The sequence below is a fragment of the Triplophysa dalaica genome, chromosome 10 (genome assembly GCF_015846415.1).
Source record: "Triplophysa dalaica isolate WHDGS20190420 chromosome 10, ASM1584641v1, whole genome shotgun sequence".
Taxonomy (NCBI): Eukaryota; Metazoa; Chordata; class Actinopteri; order Cypriniformes; family Nemacheilidae; genus Triplophysa; species Triplophysa dalaica.
This window is the reverse complement of record NC_079551.1, coordinates 3,004,547-3,025,357: the sequence shown is the minus strand read 5'-3', so window position 1 is coordinate 3,025,357 and position 20,811 is coordinate 3,004,547. Positions and strand designations below refer to the sequence as shown.

The 20,811-nt window shown below is 37.9% G+C and overlaps 1 protein-coding gene across 2 annotated transcripts; it reads right to left on the bottom strand.

Moving 5' to 3' along the window:
* Positions 1-6,862: 6,862 nt before the first annotated feature.
* LOC130429762 (natural killer cell receptor 2B4-like) lies at positions 6,863-8,949 on the bottom strand. 2 transcript variants are annotated; one of them, XM_056758518.1, is made up of 4 exons: positions 8,651-8,949; positions 7,926-8,261; positions 7,509-7,805; positions 6,863-7,435 (listed from the first exon to the last, which is right to left on the bottom strand). In XM_056758518.1, the coding sequence occupies exons 2-4, from the start codon at positions 8,218-8,220 to the stop codon at positions 7,320-7,322; spliced, it is 708 nt and encodes a 235-aa protein (XP_056614496.1). In that variant the 5' UTR covers positions 8,221-8,261; positions 8,651-8,949; the 3' UTR covers positions 6,863-7,319. The 2 variants fall into 2 exon arrangements, with proteins under 2 accessions (XP_056614496.1, XP_056614495.1); XM_056758517.1 differs by having other exon boundaries at positions 8,655-8,949.
* Positions 8,950-20,811: the final 11,862 nt, after the last annotated feature.

The window sequence follows — 20,811 nt, the reverse complement described above, 5'->3', positions numbered from 1 at the left end:
AGTGTGTCTCTCTCTCTATATATATATCCTCATTGGAGGCTGAGCCCCCCTAATATTGAAAACCTAGAATCGCCCCTGGCTCAGACTCAGTGTCTTTCTCCATTTTTCAAATTGGAGCGCGCATCTAAAAGTTCCTTCCCAGTGTGTGAATGTGCGCGCGCTGTCATGACAACAACAACGGAACAACCTAGTCAGCAGTTCAACTGAGGGGTGGGTCTGGCAAAAGTAGCATGCTGAACTGTCAAGTAATGTTCGTTTGGCTGCCTGGGGCTCGAGGATATAGAGCGACCAACTTTTTTTTGAGAAAGCTTTGATTATGCCTGACACCTTCTCAATTTGCGGGACGCATGAATTGGGCTTCAAACGCTGTGCGCGCACGCGCTACGCGGGACGGGTGGTCACCCTACTTACACTTAAATATGGAATTTCCTCAAAATAAGGATATTATTTATCAAAAATCCAAAGTTTAACTCCAAAAAAGATATTCCTTTTGGAAAAAGCCAATAGATCAATTGAATTCTTCTGCCACTCAAACAAATCAGACCAAAAAGCTTTATTGACATTAAAAATGCTGTTGTTTCAATATCTGAATCACAAAACGTACATAAATTATAATCAATGTTAAACCTATAGCTAAGAAATTCCAAGGAAGGAAAAATATCATTAAATACTTTATAATGTACTTCCTTGACTTTGGGAGGTATAGGAAAGGAAAGATACATGGTTCTTCATTTTTTTAAGAGAGCTCTTTGAAAAACACTGAATCACATTTTTTCGATTTCACTGAGCTGAAAATGTATCATGAATTAGTAAAGTTCATATTACTTTGTTTGGAAAATTATTCCTAACAAAATCCTTCCCGTTTATTTGTAAAGATGGTGAATTAATAACCAAGGATACAATGGGCAACATATTTCTAACCAACATAACAAAAGTCTTGGGAATACTATTTAACACCTTATGATATTTCTTGTAATCACATTGCAAATCATATTTTTCACGAAATATTTTGTGATTCAAAAAGTGACCATTTTCATCAAGAAGATGAAAAACAGACCAGATACCACTTTCCCACCAATCTTTAAAGAAGAGTGACTTATTTCTGAATAACATATACAGATTTTTCGTTAAAATGTATTGTGTTTTTCGAACGTGTACATCATTTTTAAAAATAAAACTCTATCATCAGCCAGCGGACAGATTACTATAGAGTTACCAAAAATGTTCGATTGCTCTATATCTGAATTTGAATATCTTATTGCAAGATCAAGTATTTCAGCTGCTAAAATAAAAAGTAATGGAGAGATGGGGCAGCCCTGTTTAATTCCTCTGCTTATATTAAAGCGTTGAGCGGTCCCTTCTGGCAGTGAAACAGAACAATTTGTATCCCGGTATAAAAGACAGAAGTTTCTGAAATTTCTCCCAAAACCCAAAAGTTCCAAAACATTAAAAATAAACGGATGCTCTACTGTATCAAACGCTTTGTAAAAATCAAGAAAAAAAACAATTCCATCCTCCTTAATTATGTTATGATTTCCGGGGGAGAACCCAAGTGCAGGCAAGCACGAGACAGGAGGTAGGGGTAACAGGAATTTATTGGACAAACACTAACAAAAAGGCAAAACAAAACCCACAAGGGGGAAAACAGGACAAGATATATATATATAAATAAACAAGGACAAGGACTAACTAAACTACAAAACAAAGTACTTGAAAGGAACACTAAACTAACACTTACAAGACACGGGGAAACAGGAACAAGGCAAGACTGGGTAAACGTATACCAGCAAAACAGATGCAATCAACTGAGCATAAGCACAAGTATCTTCACGTACATGTATCCACAAGTAACGAACCAGCACAAGACAATGAAACATGAGAGGTATATATAGGGGAAACAGACAAGGGATAATTAATAGGGACCAGGTGATAGGGGTTAACAATCAAGGAAAGCTAATGAGACAGAAAGGGCGGGAACTGACGAGACTCGGGGAGAGAGTATGGAAAGCCAAAAAACTAAAAACTTCTCTCCCCACATAAAACAGGGAATTCTGTTTTGGTTCTGCCTCAAGACCAAGAATAGCCAAACATGATAGGCAGAACCGTGACAAATTATATCTCTATAGTCAATATAGTCTTGGATCAAGCGTGGATTGGTATGAATCGATCTACCCTTCATAAACCTTGACTGTGTATTACTTATAATTTTGGACAGTCCGTATTTCAGACTATTTGAATAAACGTGTGCTAATAATTTGTAGTCATTATTTAATAGAGTAATAGGCCGCAGGTTATCAAAAATCTTTGGATCTTTTCCTGGTTTGGGAATGAGAATAATTACTTAATTTAGATTTTTAAAGATTACTATAGAATTTAAATATTTCTTGTTTAATGTCATTAGATTATCTCCCATCAATAATTGAGAATGTATATTTTTTCTCTCCTGTCTGCTTTACTCCAATCTAGAAAAGTAAGCAGAATTTCTTACTCCATCCTCTGGCCTTTGAACGAACGTAAGCACCTTTTGCCTTTACAAAAGTACAAATTTATTTCGATAAGAACCATCAGACTGTCTATTGTTAGAACATTCACTTATCTCCCTAATGAGATTCATTTCTTCTAAATTAGAAAGTTTTTTCAACTGTTTACCAAACGAAATTGAGAAATAACAAAGACGAAATTTCAAATATTTCCATTTACTCATGTATGAAGTAAGTGAGCTATCTTCAGTAACCTCTGTGGCGATAGTTTTAATTCTTTGACAAGAAGACTCTGAATTAAGAAGATTAGCGTTACATTTCCAATATCCCTTATTATGACATTGAACATCAAGAGATTTTAGATTTAGATTCTGATTTAAATCAGACAATGATCAGAAATTGGTGCAGGGGAAATATAGCAATCAGAAACATATTCCATAATATGGCATGAAATTAACCAAAAGTCCAACCTAGATTTACTTGCACCATTTGGTTTCAACCAAGCGAACTGACATAAATTGGGATAGAATCTCTCCAGGGATCTAACAAACCAAAGGAACTACTGAAATTACATAATATAGGATAAAAGTGATGAAACTTAGGACATCGGTCCATCCACTCATCCTGCACCATATTAAAATCTACTAATATAATATTGTTTGTGGAATAAGTACATCTCAGATCAATTATTACGTCAGATAATTCAGAGATCAAATCCTCATTTTGACTCAAATTATCATAACTATATATATATTTCCTAAAATAAGAAACAGGCCATCAATTACAAGCAAACAGATGGTTTTGTAAAATTAAACAAAATTTCAACACCTGCAGATCGATTTGTTTCATGGCCAAACAAATTTGAATGAATGAATGCAGCACGGCGTCTCCCTTTTTATATCCGGATATTCGGGGGCGGAGTCCGGCATGCAAATTTCATTCACCAATTTCATTGGCCTTTTCTAAGTTAGTCGAAGTTGATTGGTTCTCAAGCGCGAACCCCATCTGTCGGTTCGACACAACGTCGAGAGTGTTAATTTGAGTCTTAATGTGACAAATCGTCTTAAGTTGTTTGAACTAGCTATTGGTTGAATCCATGAGTGTCTCTCATTGTGTTAACTAATATTTTTAAGTTGAAGTAACTCAAAATTTTAAGGCAACCAGGTAAATTATTTTTTTATGTTGAACCAAACAATTGTTTTATTAAAGTGCAGCCACTGATTAGCTGCAAAGATATCCATCTGGACCTTTTATAATGTGATCGGTTGCTAGGTTGCTGTTTATGGTTGCTAGGGGCGCAGTTTCATAGCTTCATGAAGATTCTGATAGTTACCAAAAAATGACGAAATCGTATTCATAATACACAACGACTCAGCACCCCTATATTCCATCAGTTTCAAAGTAAGCCTCTGCACTCTGTGGGTTTTTTAATGAATTTAAGTGTAATTTTATCACTCTTTTTATGTAATTGTTAAATAGGATGTTGGTGACTGTATTTTTTTATTTCAGACAAAAAGTTATTAGATGCTCTTCTATTGGTTCAGTACCATTTCTAGTCATCAGCTTCCAGAGTCTCTTGAGGTCATAACATTATTAAAAATGTCTTCTTTTGAATTCAACAGAACAAAAAAAAAGAAATAATTTTTCCTACTATGGGGATCAATGAGGTGCAAAATCTGTCTGGTTTTATGCATTCTTACAAACATCATTGTCTCTCTTAATCAGAAGAAAGAAATTTGTATAGGTGTGGAACAATCTGAGGGTACAGACAGCCCATGATGTTAAAGACATAAATAGTCATATTTTTGTATATAAGTAAAATTTACATTCTTGGATTCTTAAATCGTTATTTAATGTGTATGTTAAGGCTACTTGGCCGTGAGAGTATTTGACGTCAGTCTGTTTTTAAATGTCTTGGTTGAAAACTCATGAAGCGAGAGGATTCGCTGGAGCAGCAGCTGCAGTTTGGAAGTGCAGTTCATCTCTTCACCACCAGATGACGGCAAATCAAACTTATAAAGCTGAGAGTTGTAACGCTCTGTGACACATAAAAACATTAGTTCTTTTTTAGGCTGTACATTTGCGCTCCCCTTTCTATCCTCTGTAGACTGACATTCAATCCTGCTGTCCAACCACAGAAAGTTAAACCTCTCATAACAATTTCCAGAAGTAATGGTAAAAGTGCAACATCCCCATCCCAAAGCACAATGTCTTGTTCCAAATATTGCATCTAATCTGGAAAAAGTGTTGGGCATTGGCCAATGACACCATGAGAGCTTGGTTATGAAAATTTTGCAAGCTTAACCGGTTTGGATTTAAATAAAAATAATATATACACAACTAATGTGATATACACTGGTCTGTTTATTTGCCTCCTTATATTTCCCTCCACCAGCAGTTTCCTTACAAGTTGGCGATGTAGGTGCAGAAAGATCTGAGGATGTTTTTGAGAAGATTTATGTACAGGCAGCAGGCTGTGATCACAGAATAATATATAAGGATAAAACAGCATAGTAACCAGTGATGCTTCATGAAACCTTTACGAATCTTATGTGTTTAATCAAACTGGCCAAGTCCAGTGACTTATAGCAAGCGAGACTTTGTCAGGGCATACTGAACCGTTTTGAAACACTGATGGTTCTCCACTTAGCTTGTGTTTTGCATTTCACCTTAAAACAGGCCAGATATTGAGGGTTTTTGAAATATTTTGGAAGATTTATCAAAGATCATAAAGAAATCTCAACAATTTCACAATCTGAGCTGAGATTTGTCAAGTCTACAATTAAAAGTCAATGTTATTGAAGATCTCAATATGAACACAAATATTTACCATCCCAAAATCTAAGCAATTTTAGATAAGCATCTTAGACTGACATGATGTTGCATCTTGGCAAAAACAAATCGACTATTTATAAGAAAAACAGCACATGTTGTCTTCATCTGAACACATGTGTCTAGTTTAACATGATTTTTATTTTGTGCTTTCCTGTAGCTCAGTGGTGAGGTCCCTGCAGACTCTTCCGTTCGCCACCAGAGGGCTCCCTCCCCAGAATATTGAATCTATTTGGACTCCATTTCCCACATGACTGTTGCTGATTACTTGCACACCTGAACTTCATTGTGGGAGCTATTTAAGTCATGTGCCTTCCTTGGATCTTTGGGCAGACTTGTTTGCCCCCGGTTAACATTTCTGAGCTGGATTGCCTACTACCCGCCTTTCTGTGTATTACCCTTGGACTGCCTTTACCGTTCGTGTTTGTTTGCTGCTTGCCTTTGGACTGTGATCCCTGGCTACTGAAATAGAAGATTGTCTGCTGCCTGCCCCGAGCCATGCCTGCTATTGGATTACGAACTGTCTTGCCTTTGATATTAGTGTTTGATGGTGATTGACTCTGCTTGTCCAACCTTGGTTTCAATTAAACTGCACATGGATCCTCAAGATGCAAGTGCTTCATCTTAAAAGCATTAAGTTCACGACGCAAGGTTGTGGGTTCGATCCCAGGGGATTGCAAATACCTATGTAAAATGTATAGGATAAAGCAATGTTAGTCGCTTTGGATAAAAGCGTCTGCCAAATGCCTACAAATGTTTTATTTTTAACACTTAATCAACACAAAATGATACGTATGACATGTGTCTATAACTCAAACACATGTTAGTCATTAACACATCCGTTTTAGAGTGTTGCTGATTTGTTTGGCTCCTCTATACATGAGATCACGGCTTGAACTATCTTGCTTTGCGTGCAATGAGTCTATCTCATATGTTAGTTACCTTTTAAGATGCATTAGTGAAATAAATGAACTTTTGCACAATATTCTTATTATTTGAGTTTCACCTGTATGTGTATCTAGTGGTGTAACTGCAAAATTCCATAATTACATTTATAATACTTTGGTTAGTAAATAAGAGTACTTTAGTTTTATAATATATATTTGAATGAATTAAGAGCCGTTACATGTCTATACTTGAATCAATTCTAACCAAGGTTGATGTAGGATATAGAAAGTAATAAGTAATTACATTTTGAAGAGAGTCATTTGTACAGAAATCTAATTACAATATTGAATATGTAATTAGTAACTAATGAATTACTTTTTCAGAGTAACATGTCTGAGCAGTAGAAACATCTGCCGGCTGCGATCTTAGGTGCTTATTTCTCTCAGTATGATACTTTACCATCAACAACACTTAACTTGGGGTCTGCAGAGCCCATAAAAGATTCATCAACTCACAACTGATCTTTAGAGACCTTTAGTAGCCAAGTCAGTAACATTTCTAAAACTGTATTTACTGACCAACTTTCCTTACACTCAGTATTGTTCACCAAAACAGAACCACACCGCCTTGAAAAAGTCTACGAACCTCCACTCGATCACATCTTAAAGCTGTATTATAGTATTCGTGTATAGTAATAGTACATCATTTTGCTGTAAACCTATTTTTGTGAGTGGAAAACATAAGGAAAGAAAAAGGAATAGAAAAGAAAAGCCACTCTTCACACAATCACACACACATCATTCACACCTCCAAATTCACACACACAAATGCACACACAAAACATCAAAAGACCACCAGCAGAACAAAACCACACCTCTTTGCCCCCCGACACAAAGAAGTCACATGGTTTCTCTTGAAATGAAGCTGCAAGAGTGTTGCATGCATTCGCAGATAAAACGTCATACTAGAGATACTGTTAGTTCACTTGTCAAGAAAAAACACAATGAATCTGACGATACTTCACTGCTGCTAGTTAACATTGTTTTTAATACTCGATCAGCTGTCCTTCACACGACTGTATACAATCTTTAAAAGTCATTTTAAGACGGACTGCATGTGTTATCGTTCATTCACTCTGTGTTTCCTGCAGACGCAGATGATCAGAAGTACAGTCACAATCTTCAGAGATGCAACAGCAGCACAACACATCACAACTTTATGAATGAAGGTGAGACCTGTCATGGAAAACAAGCGTCAGTACTGTAAGTGATCTGATCTCAGATCAGTGAATAAACTGTCGTACTCTACCTGAACACGGCTGACAGACATGATTGATGTTGAGATGTTGTGGGTGGTTTGCGATGGGATTGTTGATGACACATCTGTATGTGTTTGTATCCTGATATTCCACCTCCAGAGGTAGAGAGAGTCTGATGTTGAGATCAGAAACACTGATGTTTGACAATAAGCTCTTTCCTTTATACCAGGAGAGACTCACATGTGGCACATTCAACACTGAACACAACACAGAACAATTTGAGACTGAAGATGATGATGATGAACATTGAGAAAAGTCACTGGAGATGACAGGAACAGGCAGGTGAGCTGAAAAAATATAGAGAACAAACTGAAATGAAAGTCAATAACACACTATTGATGTCAAGCATGCTTAATTTTTTTTTTTATAAAATAGTTGAAGAACTTTTATGGCAGTTGTAATCTCACCATAGACATTAATGTTGAATCTGTATGAGATCTGTTGTTTGCCGCTGATGGTTATTTCATAAAGTCCAGAGTCTTCAGTTTTGGTGTTTGTGATGGTGAGAGATCCAGTCTGAACATCCACCTGCAGTCTGTCTCTGAACCTCCCATCATGAATATCATCAAATATTAAGACTTTATTGGCTTCTTTGTTGATTCTAACTATTGGAGACTCTTGAGAAACAAAAGTCCACCGTATCAGATGAGCGCTCTTTAGTTGTGTATCATTTTTGTGTAGAGTAACAGAATGTCCCTCCATCACTGACACAGACTTCACTTCATCTGGATCACCAAACACACCTGCAGAACACAAAATAATTGAGATTTAAGAGAGTGGTTACCGCTATTCAGTGTGTTTTTTTTCACTTATTGAGCAGCAACTGTGATGATGTCAGTACAGAGACCACCAGTCTCTTCTCACTTATATTTCAATAAGAAAGTAAGTGAATCGGGAAGTTTGCGTCAGATGCATGTTTTTGATCAACGTAATCTGTCATTTGTTTACATAAATAATATTTTGACAACAACTAAATGTATCTTACAAGTAGAATTTACTTTATTCTTGTAAGCAAGTTGCACTTGAATTACAGCAGCACGTTTTACTTTAAAAAACACTCATAACAATTTGCATTAATAGTTGTTTTTTTCAGTATAACTGCTCCCATTTAGTATAAACGCTTGTTACTTACCTACCAGTATAACAGAAGCACAAAGAGAGAAGAACAGCCATGAGAAGCATCGTCACACAGGATGTTTTGTGATGCATACAGAGCCTACAGCAGGTGAGATTAAACAAAGACTTTTGTTTGACTACATCAAGTATTTCCGCACGGTGAAACTCAAAACTAAATCCTCAAGAACAAAAAATATCCACTGGACATCTTCGATAAAGGTCTCCTTTTTTAAATTGTAAAACGTTTTACATCTAGTTCGAGATTAAAAATATTTTTTCTTTAATTTGTGACGAGCGCTCAAATTCACTGCTCTGTTCTGTCTCGCGGATTGTGCTGTCTGCTCCCCACGAGCATCTAAATGCTCTCATTGGTCAGCTTCCAGGTTACATCATTCAGATAAATCTTTTAACAATAATGCTGTTTTTTATTTTCCTTACTAATTTACACATTATTTAATAAACTATCATACAAACATGTGCTTCTATTTAAAAAGTAATATACAAAAACAAGTATATAACCAGGAACTAAATAAATTTAGTATGGGTTACAATGGCGATTATTCTTGATTTGTTGTATTTCTTTTTAGTTACTTGGCCTAAGAACATCTGGCAATGGGACTACCAATGAAAACAAGCCTTCTGGATAGTTTGGGTACATTTACATCCATGGATGTGTATTAGTCTGTCTCTTATGAATTAAACCCCAAAAAAGCATGTTGTTGACCTAGGGCATCTCTCACTTGGCAAATCACTAAAGCCATTTTGCACCACTGAGTTATTTATGTTAAGCACATTTTATTATGAAGACTGTGCTATAGCTTAAAGAAATTCAGTTGACATGAGGATCATTTGAAGGGTCTTTGAAGGTATTTTTGAAAGACAGTTGAAGGTGAAAGAATGATGGGTGGTAACATAGCAGTTCAATCTAACGGAAGTCTGCAACATTAGCAGTAACAACGGTGTCATGTCTGCACAGTCTTATGGGTCTGAAAAGGTGTCACTTGAGTCAAACAAACAATGTTTTTAATGCTTGTCTTTTTCTCTTTGCGCTTATGCTACATGGGGGTCAAGTATTCAAACGTTTTTATGATTTGTAAACTTTAAAACGATTTGCTGCCTTACGTTTTAAAGAAAGAGTCTTCTGGTTATTGCGGACGATGCATAACACTTAAAACAGTTTTGTACTGTTCTCGTTGCGTATACATGTGCAATTTAACAGCCAGCCAAAGTCCATCCACAAAGTACACACAAGTGAGGATTCATCTTAGTCACCGGGTACATTATGAATAAGAAGTAACACTTTAATAACATTAAAAAACAATGATCAAAAACGTATGTAATCAAATTACTCAAACTGAGTCAGCATCTGATGGCATGAAATACAGGTTTGACACAAAGAGCCATTTCAAAGATAGGGTAAGGTAACAGCTAATGATTACCAATAGTGTTGTTAAGGCCTAACACTACAATTATACGCAAAAATATACTTAAAGATTATATAATAATAAAATCAATTTACAGACGACAGAGACAAAACAAAGGAAGGCTTTGAAATATTGAGGACAAATGTGGCCGATAAATTGGCTGGATTTCGACACATGTAGAGACATCTGGATCAGGAACTTCAACCAGCACCGACTAAAAATGTGAATGAGTTGATTTTCACCAAGATGTGAAACTTTGAGTTTTGGTTTCAGAACATTGGATTCGAGTTACATTGTGTAAAGGGCATACACCACGACTATGACTCATGTCAAAGTCTGACTGTTTATGCAACTGCAACAAGTGACTGGGGCACAAAACTCACGACAAAAGCAAAAACAACAAGTCGGTAAAAAATGATTACATATATTATTTCTTTATATCCTAACAGTGGGCAGGAACAGGTGATGTACCAACATCGACTACCTGTGAGATTACAACTCCCCTGTTTTCCCCGAAGGTTAGGGTTAGGATTAGGTGTTGGGGCGGGGCGGGATTTAGGTATAGGGACCAATCACAAAGCAGCATCCTACGTGAAAGAACCAATCAGAAGTAGGGGAGTCAAAATCTCACAGGGAGTCGAATTCGGTACAACACCGGTGTTTTTACCTAATTTACACACCCCTCCAGATTAAGACTCCCCTCATAGACTTTGATCTAGATTCCCTAATCCTAGCCCCTCCCCCACACCTAACCCTAAATTGTAACCCCTCCCCCACACCCAACCTTAACACATAATGTTAGTGGGGAATAGGGGAGTCGTAATCTGTCAGGGAGTCAAAATTCGTCATAACACCGGCACACATTGATCAAATTATACTATTCGCCTAATCTCTTCATCAGCTGACAGTTTTCACATCACATAACTATAAATATACACTTTAACAGTAATAACGATGGCACTATAATAATGACCGATTTGAAAAGCGTGTTAAATGTCAAGAGATTCAGCATTTAAATTTTAAATATGTGAACAACACCATTAAAATATATTAAACTGACATCACAATGTGATTAGTAACTCACTTTGACTTTTGCGCCATCTGGTGTCCAAAACTAAAATTTGTTTCTGCCTCAATATAATACACACTAATTAATGAAGATGTACATATGAACCTAATATCACATTTTTAAATCGGCCAAAGGTTTTGAATGAAATCTGTAGTTATTCTGCAAATAGTGTTCATGAATAAAGTAATTGAGTTCCAACGCTGCATTATTTTACTCATGATGTTCCTACACAAGTACTTCTAGGCACATTTAGTCTCATTATAACAGATCTCACAATAAAATTACTCCAGTGTGTCGTCAATAAGTGTATAAGAATGAGAAAATAAGCGGCATTGTGATTTTTAGCAAAGGATTTTATTTGACACACTTCAAATGATCAAGAAATATAAATCACCTTCAACTCATAACAGTAACAGTGCAATAGTTTAGAGAAGTGCAAACAGAGATGTCGCGATTATATTTGTATATATATAATGTATTATTCACTGCGCATTCCCAACATCTTCTGCTTATTTTCTTGTTTATTCTCAAGTTTGGCAAAGACTAGTAAAATCCAACCTAAATAATAAGCATACTTACAACTTATTTGGAAGACTCCCTGGTGGGACGATCTTAGAAGGCTTAAAAGTCTAGCATGATGACGTTGGTACTCAGTTTTAGGAATCAATTCATTTGCTTTAAATTTGTTACATTTTTATAATAAACTATAAATTCAATTCACTGGAGATGGTGGTCTAGTGGGTTAAACCACTGAACTGGTAAATCATAAGGTTTGCTGGTTCGATCCCAGCAGCCACCACCAGTGTGTCTTTGAGCAAGACACTTTACTCCATGTTGCTCCAGGGGGATTGTCCCTGTAATAAGTGCACTGTAAGTCGCTTTGGATAAAAGCGTCTGCCAAATGACTAAAATAAAAATAAATAAATAAATAATTTAGCATACTCTTTGATCCAAGGTGACTTGCAGTTAAGGAATGCCTACCGGTGTTTTCACCTGTGTTCCCCCTGGACTACAACACACTTCATCCTCCACGTTCCCTCACCAGTCCTTCTCCTGCCTGCCACTAACATGATCGCCCGGACTAAATATATTTTCACTGTGTTCCTTCCTTCTTTGTCGAGTCTTACTAGTGAGTGATTGTGCCCTCCAGATTATTTCTAGTGTGAATATTAAAGCATTTTTGTTTGGTACTACATTCGTCTGTGTTCTGGGGATGATCCGATACAACATTAATGTACATTAATAGATAGGTATTATTTGGTGTTTGCCGGCTCTCCTCTTGAGACCCTAGTGATCTACTTAGAATGCATCAAGTCAAAAGGATGTTTTTGTTACGGGTGACACTAGATGGCGCTCTACATCTGCGAAAGGATGGAACACATGAGAACATGCCTCTCTAAAGGTCTCTGCACAGTACTTACAATATCTCCCAAATGAATGAATGCATTGTGGAACTTGATATCAATGTCCAATTATCCGTTAATGGAGCAGTCCCAAAAATTATGGAGGATCTATTGGGGGTGCAGTCCCAGTTAACACAGTTAGGCTGAATATATACTGCAAGCGACTCTGTGTCGCTAGGGTGTTAGAAAGCGTTCCATTCTTTGGTTGCTCTAGTCACAGTTATAAACAAACCCTGCAGTAACTGATGGGAGACGACGAGCTTTATTAATATAGTCGCTCCCAAAAATCGCTCATCATTTGCATAACGTTGAGCAATTCAACTTTGTAGCGTCGCTAGACATGCCCACTTTCTGTCACCAATGGCCACTGTCGCTCATGTCGCTGGATGTCGCTAGGTTATACTGATAATCATTTTTTTACATTTACACCCAACTTTAATGGCTCGCCGTAAATTTTCTGTAAAGAATATGGACAAACAATATGTCAAATGAAAGAACAGACTCTCTGCTTTTAACCTTATTCTTCGATTTTCATTTTTTCGTTTTTCATCACTCCGTCTATGAGGCTAGGTTTCTACAAAAATGCATCATTTTGATTAAACAGCTGAGATAATTAACTTTTTTGTCAAAGATTCCACCCAGATTACACTCAGAACAATCATTAAAAACCGGTAAAACATATACGTTTTAGATTCTGGGATTCTGTACTGTTTCCCAAAGGTGTGTGTAGTGGGTTGGACTAAGCCCTGGTCTGACCGGCCGTCCGCCATTTATCCCGTTCCAGGCGGAAATCACGTAGGACATGATTTGGAATGACGTCACCCATCAGACCAGGGCTGAGTCCTGCTGTTAAACAGCACAAACACTGATTGCCGTAATAACTCGTCTTTTAGGGGAAGCGTTTATTTTTTTATTGACGAGATAACTCGTCAATGGCGGTGAAAGAGTTAAGAGTGTCTAAAGCACAAGCCAATGGCGCTCGGGTGTCAGCTTGGATGGAGCATATGATGGTTGAATGTACTGAACGAATATGCCTTTAATTGAGAGATCTCGTTTGTACATGAACGAAACGATCCGCTGCTTCTCGTTCGTGAACGACCTGAATGATCAGTAATATACATAGCAGTAATATACATCACAAATATACAAACATGTTATTAAAATTACTTGTACTACACAAGGCCTGCGTTCCTGTAGCTCAGTGGTAAGAGCATTGTGTTATCATCGGAAGGTTGTGAGTTCGATCCCAGGGGATTTGCACATACTTGAAACCAATGTGTAGAATAATGCTATATTAATCGCTTTGGACAAAAGAGTCTGCCAAATACATGAATTTAAATGTTCACTTTTCCAGGAGCAGATTCGTTATTTTTGAAAATAGTGGGCGATGCGGTCACGACGCACATGCGGTGCGATCTGCTCTTTTTTTCAGGCACATCGGTGCCACATCGAGATGAAAAAATCTCTTTTTCAGAAAGCTGCAAGCGCACCGCAGGTCATGTGACAAGAAACTGCCAGCCAATATAGACAAGCTCAATGAAATGGAGACACAGATGACCACATCATAACTAAATCTAGTAGCAGAGTTATTGCAAGGTATTTTCCGTGCCTTCAATCCATATGTCCTTTGTTTATACCTCCTCGTCTTCACGGTTATAGTGGCCGATGGTTGCTTAGCGACAACAGATACCAGGAGTTAAAATTAGGGCTGGTTTTTGTTTTAGTGAGCCTTTGGGTTGAAATTTATCCAACCAATCTGGGAACACTGATTACTACTAAGCTACCATTGAAATAAATGAGTTCGGCACGAGACAGGAAGTAAGATCGCAAGTCTGTGCAATGTCCTAAAAATGCCAAAGTTTCAAACCTTAACACACACTAAACCCACACTAGGGCCAAGTGTATCCCATCATGCATCACGTTCTGGATATATAATAGGACTTTTTGCCCGCGTCTCGCGGGCAAAACTACTTTTTAAGGTTGTATCTATTTATTCTATTTTAGGCTAACATATGATTTTCTCTTGTTTTTGCTTTTTTAGGGGTACAGCTGCATTGATACAATACCAATTAAGCGCTATAAAAATACATATAATTTCGTAGTATAACGTAGTGTTATACATTTTATTAGTTAGAGTTATGAATTTTGTACAACTGCATTTTTTCATACACCACATTAATTAACGTGGTCTACTTTTGATGTTTGCGTGGTTTTTACATTCAAAAACATCAATAAAAAATCAAAAAGTAACAGGCTATTTTGTACCAAGGTTTTGAGGCCGGCTCTTCAAACGCTCGGTTTAAATGGGCGCATTTATAAGTAAACGCCCACTGGTTGGATAGCAGGTTGCGTAGTTGGGGCCTTCTGTGAATTTGGTTTGAGACATAACGTTACGTTACGCATTAGCACCATTCATAGTTTTCTCACACGGCATCAATATTATCTGGAGACCTACTGTGATTTATTTATAAATGATCTCCCAACATCCGTTATTTTATGATACAAATTCGCACGGGATGATTTTTCTCAAATTGACTGACATATTCCCAGGATCTGATGAAGGCTTTGCATATAGTTTGAATAGCCTATAGTTGTATTGTGTTTAATGATATATGACCGTACCAGTCTACGTTTGAGACTGCGAACCAGACAAAAGTGTGTGAATATGATTTCCTCTTATTTAACAAAAGCCGGGTTAAAATTGTGATTTTAATTCACGCCTCCTTTAATGTTTGAATGATGCGAGCGCATCATGCAGAACAGAGAATGCTCATGCTGGAGAAGCACGAGCACAGACGTGCATGAAATGAATAGAAACAGTATAAATTGCAGTACTTTACTAAACTACAAAAGTTGGATTTTTGCAATTTGTCTTGATATCAATATAACTCTGATCGTTATTTTTCCATAGAGGTTAATAAAAATAGAAATGATTCTGTATTAACCGACTGTACTGGATATCAGTTTAAGCTGGTAGCATTTCAAAGTAACGTGTAGTGGCCTGCAGTGCATTTAAGGCTTGTGATTTAAAAAAATTTGGCATGGAAATGTATGTGATATTGAATCAGAAAGGGGTAATATCACATGTTAACTGTTGCCATGAACGATTTCAGCTTTCACTAATGTAGCGCAACAAAAACTCACTTCTGTATTAACAATATGTAGGCCAATGACAAATGTTTCCAAATGACATAAATGATTGGTTTATGGTGTTATTTTTGTTCAGATGTAGATTTTAAAGTAAAAAAATTACATAGATTATTGGCTGGTTGTTATTTGTTATTGGGTGCTGAAGATGCCACCGGAAGTGAAGCTGCGAGATGCCAAAGCCACATTTTGCAGAAGCATAGGGCTCGTTCTGCCTTGCAATGTGTTGTGGGCACCGTGGCTGTTACTGACTGACAGTCTGAGCTCAAACACAAAACGTCTGAATAACTTTAGTGATCATCTTTATGTCAAACACCTACAACAACATGAAGACAATCTTTTTCCTTTTTGTTATGTCTTTATTCATCAATGGTATGTTCATTTATATAAACATTTCTACAACATTTTCAATTTGAATATCCTGACTTTGATGAAAGGAGAATCTGTTATTCTATCCATTGATGTTTACGACACTGAACATAACACTGTGTCATATTCTGGATTATATTTGGACTCTGATAAGAGAGTTACTCCACTTTTACTGCTTTCCATCGTAAACATCACAACCATCAACTCTGTACTTTATCAGCTAGATTACATCATCAAAAAAAAACACAACCAAACCACTCAGAGTTTGTGAGTATCTCAGGCTTTACTTTAATATTTAAAATCTGTTGTGTCAGCATCATCCTGTGACTCGCAAAATGCTTGTTCTAATGTTTGGCTTTCATCAATGTATGTTTGTGCTTAATATTATCATTCTTCTCAGATGATTCCTTTAATCACAGATGAGGGGATTGTTCACTCCTGGTGTAGGGACGCAGCTGGTATTAGAAGTCTGTTTTTGACACATGCTTTGCCTTGAATAAATAAAATCATTGTCCATACCATTGGAATAAAGTCAGATATGCCAATCCATTTATTGTCCTTTGGCATTGCATACTGTATAACTAAAATAAAATAAAGACTTCAGACTTAACTTCGATTTTTTTCTATTTAATGAACATAAATTCCATTCAAAACATACCATTAACGGACACGAGCACAGTGCTGCACATTACGCTGCAGTCTCGACATGTTTGTTTGACCTTCCATGGCGCCACCTGTAAGCACTTGGCTGAAATATACTCATATTCCCTCTAGTGTTACAAACAAAAATGACAATACAATAAAATGGTGGCAACACCAACGTCTTTGCAATGTGATCATTGAAGGACAACTGTTCATCAAATATGACTCTGAGGTTCCTGGCTGTTTTGGAAGGAGTGATTGTGGAATTGCCAAGTTGGGTGGTGTGATCGTGTTGCACAGTGGGGTGTGCCAGAAACATGAGTAGTTCTGTCTTGGCAGGGTTCAGCTGGAGGTGATGCGCTTCCAAGCTGAGATGTCTTCTAGGCAGGTTGTAATGCGAGCTGCTACACTGATATCGTCTGGATGAAACGGGATGTAGATCTGGGTGTCGTCAGTATAACAGTGATACAAGAAGCCATGTGCCCATATGGTGGGTCCCAAGGATTTTGTGTAGATGGCAAAAAGTTGCGGTCCAAGCACCGATCCCAGAGGGACCCCAGTGATAATGTAGTGAGCAGTGGACACAGAGCCCCTCCATGACACCCTGAAGGAACTGCCGGAGAGGTAGGACTTGAACCAGCGGAGGGGAGAGCCTGAGATTCCTAGAGATTACAGGGTTGCTAGCAGGATCTGATGATTGACAGTGTCAAACAGTGGCAAAAGATAGGTCTAGCAGAATCAGGACTGAGGATTTATATTCTGCTTTGGCTAGCCGCAGTGCTTTTGTGACCGACAGAAGTGCAGTCTCAGTGGAGTTTTTTTTTTTTAAGCCAGACTGCTTATAATCCAGTAGTTTGTTCTGGGAGAGGTAGGAAGACACCTGGTTGAAAACTGTCCTTTCAAGTGATTTTGCAATAAATGGGAGAAAAGAGACAGGCCTATAATTGTGGGTAGTAGAGGGTTCCGTTTTCCACACACCATGAATGTTTTTTTATCTCCTCTTTGGCCTGTCTCTCTGAAACAAGCCGATTTTTTTACAGAGCTCATCGCTCTCAAAACTTGAGGTGTGCTATGATTGGCCAGTTAACCAGTGCATAGTGATTGGTGGAATACTGCGAGCGTGTGACGGAAATGTAAGGCCTCTTACCATATACAGTGAGGGAAATAAGTATTTGAACACCCTGCTATTTTGCATGTTCTCCCACTTAGAAATCATGTAGGGGTCTGAAATTGTCATCGTAGGTGCATGTCCACAAAAATCAGAAATTCAGAATTTTTTTAATATTTATTTGTATAATACAGCTGCAAATAAGTATTTGAACACCTGAGAAAATCAATGTTAATATTTGGTACAGTAGCCTTTGTTTGCAATTACAGAGGTCAAACGTTTCCTGTAGTTTTTCACCAGGTTTGCACACACTGCAGGAGGGATTTTGGCCCACCCCTCCACACAGATCTTCTCTAGATCAGTCAGGTTTCGAGCCTGTCGCTGAGAAACACAGAGTTTGAGCTCCCTCCAAAGATTCTCTATTGGGTTTAGGTCTGGAGACTGGCTAGGCCACGCCAGAACCTTGATATGCTTCTTACAGAGCCACTCCGTGGTTATCCTGGCTGTGTGCTGCGGGTCATTGTCATGTTGGAAAACCCAGCCTCGACCCATCTTCAATGCTTTAACTGAGGGAACGAGGTTGTTCCCCAAAATCTCGCAATGCATGGCCCCGGTCATCCTGTCAGTGCAGTCGCCCTGTCCGATGTGCAGAAAAACACCCCCAAAGCATGATGCTACCACCCCCATGCTTCACAGTAGGGATGGTGTTCTTGGGATGGTACTCATCATTCTTCTTCCTCCAAACACGTTTAGTGAAATTATGACCAAAAAGTTCTATTTTGGTCTCATCTGACCACATGACTTTCTCCCATGACTCCTCTGGATCATCCAAATAGTCATTGGCAAACTTAAGACGGGCCTGGACATGTGCTGGTTTAAGCAGGGGATCCTTCCGTGCCATACATGATTTCAAACCATGACGTCTTAGTGTATTACCAACAGTAACCTTGGAAACGGTGGTCCCAGCTCTTTTCAGGTCATTGACCATCTCCTCCCGTCTAGTTCTGGGCTGATTTCTCACCTTTCTTAGGATCATTGAGACCCCACGAGGTGAGATCTTGCATGGAGCCCCAGTCCGAGGGAGATTGACAGTCATGTTTAGCTTCTTCCATTTTCTAATGATTGCTCCAACAGTGGACTTTTTTCACCAAGCTGCTTGGCAATTTTCCCCGTAGCCCTTTCCAGCCTTGTGGAGGTGTACAATTTTGTCTCTAGTGTCTTTGTACAGCTCTTTGGTCTTGGCCATGTTAGTAGTTGGATTCTTACTGATTGTATGGGGTGGACAGGTGTCTTTATGCAGCTAACGACCTCAAACAGATGCATCTAATTTAGGATAATAAATGGAGTGGAGGTGGACATTTTAAAGGCAGAATAACAGGTCTTTGAGGGTCAGAATTCTAGCTGATAGACAGGTGTTCAAATACTTATTTGCAGCTGTATCATACAAACAAATAGTTAAAAAAATCATACATTGTGATTTCTGGATTTTTTTTTAGATTATGTCTCTCACAGTGGACATGCACCCACAATGACAATTTCAGACCCCTACATGATTTCTAAGTGGGAGAACATGCAAAATAGCAGGGTGTTCAAATACTTATTTTCCTCACTGTATTCGGTACATCAGTTTCCAAAGGAATTGAACTGACAGGTACGCCCAACTTTCTTGCATTTACATTTGGGCGGTCTGAGTCAAATCATACCACGAACTGACATAGATTTTTGAGGGCGTTTCAGGCAGGTCTGAGTGAGCCCAAGCTTGGTACGGCTTCAGTATCAGTGATCTTCCCAATCTTTTTTTAAATAAACTTTTACAACACTGTGGCTATCATGCTGTTAAATGTAGTTTTACCAGGCTTACTGTACCTTAAAGTAAATGCTAATGGTTATTTAAAGAAGACATCAAATAATGCTGCACGTTCCATGGCGATTCAGTGGGTCTTCAAACCAAAAAGTAGCGCAATTGTCGCAGAATTTAGTTATTATGGGAACGAGATCTCTTATCAGAGATTTCCACTCCCCTCTGTGCGTTTTGAAATTGCACTCTCGCGCTGTTTAGTAAATCTGGCCCTTTCTCTAATGTTCAGTAAATCCCAACTAGGAATGAAATCTGCAGTAAAATACAGGTGTAAATACATTAAATTACAGAACACAACTCATTCCTGAAACTGTCATGTTTTACAAAGTGGGGTGCAATAGTCTGCATGTTCAGCATCCGCTGTTTTGACCACAGTGGTGCTACAGCGATAAAATGCTTATGTTCTGCAGTTTCAACAAAACCACAGTCTGTAGAGGTGTCTTTTCCTTTGATCTCTTGCATCCTGGCATGCATAGAAGAGCGACATCTGCTGGATGCACATTTAAATGTGGTTTTATAGGGATAGGGGCTGTGTTTGTTGTAAAATCAGCTCAATATATCAAACATGTTTTGATTTCCTTAGACTGCATGGAATCGTAGTTTGAAGCTCAAAAATATCTGGCCGTTACTCTACAGATAGTAAATACATATGAATGTTTATAGCAAGTGATCCAAGGCCATTCCACCATATAAGAATATAAGTAGCATATAAGGCCTTTTGATTTTCATATTCAGTGTAACAGAAAAACATGAGATTTACAAAATCAAAGATTTCAAATGAATCTGTTTAATATTTTGAAAGTATGTTTCATCTCTTTCTATTTTTGTATTTGCAGATGTGAATGTTGATATATTGTCAGTGATGGAGGGAGATTCTGTCACTTTACACTCTAATCTTACTGAAGTACAGAGTAAAGATGTGCTGATGTGGAGGTTTAATGGCACTCGCATAGCTAGAATCAACAGTGAGGTCAACAGTGATCCAGTTTATGACTCTGATGAGAGATTTACTGACAGACTGAAGATGAACAATCAGACTGGAGATCTCACCATCACAAACATCACATCTGAACACACTGGACTTTATCAACTAGAGATCATCAACAACAAGATCACAACATATAATTTCAGTGTTAGTGAGTATCTAAAACTGTACT